Source organism: Cebus imitator, unplaced genomic scaffold, assembly GCF_001604975.1.
Source record: "Cebus imitator isolate Cc_AM_T3 unplaced genomic scaffold, Cebus_imitator-1.0 Scaffold88, whole genome shotgun sequence".
Classification (NCBI taxonomy): Eukaryota; Metazoa; Chordata; class Mammalia; order Primates; family Cebidae; genus Cebus; species Cebus imitator.
In genome coordinates, this window is record NW_016107403.1 from 6,237,311 (window position 1) to 6,241,660 (window position 4,350).

General features: G+C 35.9%; 1 protein-coding gene across 5 annotated transcripts in view; it reads right to left on the reverse strand.

Moving 5' to 3' along the window:
- HEATR5B (HEAT repeat containing 5B) overlaps positions 1-4,350 on the reverse strand; it is a 104,216-nt gene that overhangs the window by 45,887 nt on the left and 53,979 nt on the right. For all 5 annotated transcript variants that reach the window (XM_017534891.2, XM_017534890.2, XM_017534889.2 and 2 more), the window contains exons 23-24: positions 3,256-3,495; positions 2,516-2,767 (exon numbers count right to left, since the gene is read on the reverse strand). In XM_017534891.2, coding sequence (XP_017390380.1) covers positions 2,516-2,767; positions 3,256-3,495 — 492 coding nt within the window. The remainder of the gene's footprint in view (positions 1-2,515; positions 2,768-3,255; positions 3,496-4,350) is intronic.

Genomic DNA, 4,350 nt, shown 5'->3' on the forward strand with positions numbered 1-4,350 from the left:
AAAAAAAAAAAAAAAAAAAAATGCAATCAGGGAAAATAAAAGATTCTGAAGATTCAGAGAAACGGCTAATCTCTGAAAACAATCTTTTATAAAAACCAGAAAAAAATTTCAAAAAATCATGTGGCATCCTCAATAGGATGGAAAGAATCATGGTTGCTATGGGATAAAAACAGAAAAGCTTAGAGAATAAAAACAATATGATACAATATAGGTGGGAGAAATGCAGACAAATTACAGGAAAACTAAAAAAATTAAAGCAGACTTAAGATTATTAATGAAAGCAGAAAAAAGCAAAACATCAATGCATAAAGAAAAAACCTGCGAGGATCTCTTGAGAACTACGGTAAAAGGACAAGACACAATGAGGAAGAAAAACAACAGTTAAGAAATGCAAAGAAAGAAAAGCCAACCTAAAGATTTTCACTGTTCTCTAAATGTTACACACACTTAGGATTCCCTGGTTTTACAAATTCTCTTACTTCCTCTGATTCTTTTTATTTACTTTTTGGCAATCAGTTTTTTCATGTTGAATCCCTCTGCTTCTAATAAACCACTGTGGTAGGCAAAATAATGGTACCCCAAAATCTCCACACCCAATCCCCAGAATCTGTGAATATGTTACCTTGCAGGGAAAAAGGGACTTTGCAGATGTGATTAAGGTTATGGAGTCTAAAACATGGAGACTGGCCTAAATTACCAAGGCAGACCCAATCTAATCAAATGAGTCCTTAAAAGCAGAGCACCTTTCCTGGCTGCCTGCCATCAGAGATGTGACGACTGAAGAAGCATCACAGACAGATTTAACGCTGCTGGCTTTGAAGAGAGAGAAAAGGAGCTTCGAGCCAAGGAGGGCAGGCAGCATACAAAAGCTGGAAAGAAAAGGAAAGGGATGCCCCCTAGCGCCTCCAGAAAGGAACACAGCCCTGTCAACACCTTGATGTTAGTCCTTGTTGGACTTCTGACCTGCAGAACTGTAAGATAATAAACTTGTGTGATTTTAAACCAAGTTTGTGGGCATTTGTTATAGCAGCAATAGAAAACTAATGCCAAGAGTCTCTTCTAACCTTTTCTCTACCTTTAAAACTAAACTTCAAATTAATTTCTTCTGTGATGTCTTCCCTGGCTTTACAGGAAATGAATACTACATGTTTTTAATGTTCTCAAAGTACTCTAACGTACTACTATTGGGACATGCCACAACTATTTGACTGAAAAGTCTGTCTCTCTGTCTTCTAGGCTATAAGTTCTTCCAGGGTATGGACTATGTTTGTTTCCTCTTTGTATCCCCATTGTACCAAAAAACAGGATGCAGTAAATATTTGCTGAATAATGGTATGAACAAAAACACTGTGTTCATGATGTATTGTGTTTTGCTGATACCCTATATTCAGAGTCTCATTTTATATATGTTGTACTACTGTTTTACAGTTTGTTTTTGAGACAGAGTCTCGCTCTGTTGCTCAGGCTGGAGTGCAGTGGAGCAATCTCAGCTTATTGCTATCTCTGCCTCCTAGGTTCAAGCGATTCTCTTGCCTCAGCCTCCCGAGTAGCCAGGACTACAGGCTTGTGCCAGGGCGCCCAGCTAATTTTTTGTATTTTTAGTAGACGGGGTTTCAGCATGTTAGACAGGTTGGTTTTGAACTCCTAACCCCCACTGATCCACTGGCCTGAACCTCCCAAAGTGCTGGCATTACAGGCATGAGCCACCGTACCCAACCAGTTTGTTTCTAAAATATATATGTGAGTTCCACTGCTTCTTATCCACAGTGAAATAACCTAAAAGGCATTTTAAATTTATAGATGTCAATATTCTTAATACATAAATTTGTCTTCAGATATTTAAAAGATGACTGGGTGATGGGGAGGACACAAACTACAAGATAAGGAATCTGTTACTCTGTCACCTCTCAGTTTTCTCTGGGTCTCTTCAACTGTGAAATGAAGGTACCGGGCCTGATAGTCTCTTTGTAAATTCCCTATAATATCAGATTCAAAGGGTACATGGTATAAAAAGTTTACAGAAGATAAAAAATAATGAGATAAAAATTGTTTACGTAATAAACAATTTTCACCTTTTCAAAAATATCTAATAGCACTTCTGAATCTGAGAGTTTGAAATCTACCAGGGCATTTATGAATTCTGACATTCTCCATGGCTGGGGACAGCAAAGCTTACTTTGTATGCCTTAACATTTTACCATTTTCTTTACGCAGAAATGCTAAAACCCAGGACAATGTACTGAGAAAACCTAAGTAACTGCCATCATTATCCTTTGGGCAAATGATTAAATAGACAGATAGCTCAATCTATCATATGGATGACCTTCTTCAACTTATCTTCCCAACAGGAATCAGAAGATAAATAGTATGTAGAGAGGACAGAAAACTAAGATGAAATGCAAGAGTACTTACAATAAATAAAAGGCACATTCTAAAGCACGCTACATCCATAACAGTAAAATATCTCAGGCTGCAAAAATGCTTTGAGGAAAAGAAGTACTGATTTTAAATTTACTTGTAGGGTTTCGAAGTTTAGCAGAACGTGCCATGGCAAGATCAAAGTGAGTCTGGTCTGCATTCTCACACAAATTGATGATTCGACACAGGCAATCCGCAGCAAATACTCGAGTAGCCCAGCGAGGGGCCACAAAGGGCTTTGATTTATCTTCTTCACCTAACGTGGTAAACATGGTATCATCATCCATCTCATCTTTCTTTTCAGATTCTTCATCTTTTCCACTACTTAAGAGAGTTGCAGTACTCATATCTACAATAAGAATAAAGAATATAACAACCTCACATGAGCAAAAATGATCCTTTAAAAAGTTATTGTTAAAAATTTTCTAATTTTAAAAAAGATTACATTCTCACTCTCTGAAAAACAGTAAAACTAGCAAAGCTTTTTTTAAAGAATCAAAAGCCAAGGAAAGAATAACACAAATTACTTTTATGTAAACTGTATTTACATATTTCAATGGTTTTACATACATATGTCACACTCTAGAGTAACATGGCATTTTTATACATGAAAATTTATTTTGAACTTCCAAAAAATTTTGAAATAAACTTTCCCAACAATATAAAAAGCTCATTTGTTTATAACATAATTTAACCTTCAACACTTTTACAGGGATTTGTAGGTCAAAAGTTATTACTTTTAAATCTAAACTCAAATTTACATGTATGTATCTTTATACATATATTATGTAACAGAAGTAAAACAATTTCCATTAAGAACACATATTAAATACTTACCACTAGAAGCTGCCAGTACATCTTTACAAAGCATTAGCCAATGAGAAAGTTTCTCTACTGCCAGGGAAGAAAGCATGTGTCCCAAAGTGTCATGAATATCAGAACATAATTTTCGATCTGTCTCCCGGTCTAGCATTCCAAAAAGAAGTCCCTCAAGACCAGTTTCTGTTATATTAACACCTTGGTGCCGGCAATGGATATCACTTCGAGAACTAACCCCAGGTGCAAAAGGATTGACATCTGAAAGGTAATTATTACAAATGAATTTGTATGGGATTTTGGTGTCTGCTATCTGTAACAGTTATGATAAAGACCAAGTCTTACATATAAATTCACAACAGCCACAAAACCAGCTAACTTTATACAATTTAACTATGGCCTCTAGTTTATGTATCTTTAGGATTATAACTTAATCTGGCAATTAAGAGTAAAACCTTTAACTTTGAAAGTGATTATTCTGAGATACTGTAAATAAATCTCAGGGAATGCTCAATAAATACTTGATTCTAATAAGAAACAGTGTGGAAAAGAGACATACTCCTAAATATACTTAACAGGATAAAGAAACTGTTGCATTCTTTAGAAGAACAAGTTGAAACTTATTCAGTCTTATAGCTCAGATTTAATTTATAAAGCCAGAACACAAACTCTAAGTGGATTCCACCCTAAAAATTCATTTAAAAATTGGGAAAATCCAAGGCCAGGCACAGTGACTCATGCCTGTAATCCCAGCAATTTGGAAGGTTGAGACAGGTGGATCACCTTAGGTCAGGAGTTCAAGACCAGCCCGATCAACATGGAGAAACCCCGTCTCTACTAAAAATACAAAATTAGCCGGGCATGGTGGCACATGCCTGTAATCCCAGCTACTCAAGCAGCTGAGGTAAGAGAATCGCTTGAACCTGGGAGGTAGAGGTTGTGATAAGCCGAGATAATGCCATTGCACTCTAGCCTGGGCAATAAGAGCAAAACTCCATCTCAAAAATAAATAAATAACATATTTTGCAAATATTTTTCTCTATTGTAGCTTGTCTTTCTTATTTTTTTTCTTTTTTTTTAAAGAGACAGGATCTTGGTGATCAACTAAAAAAAAAA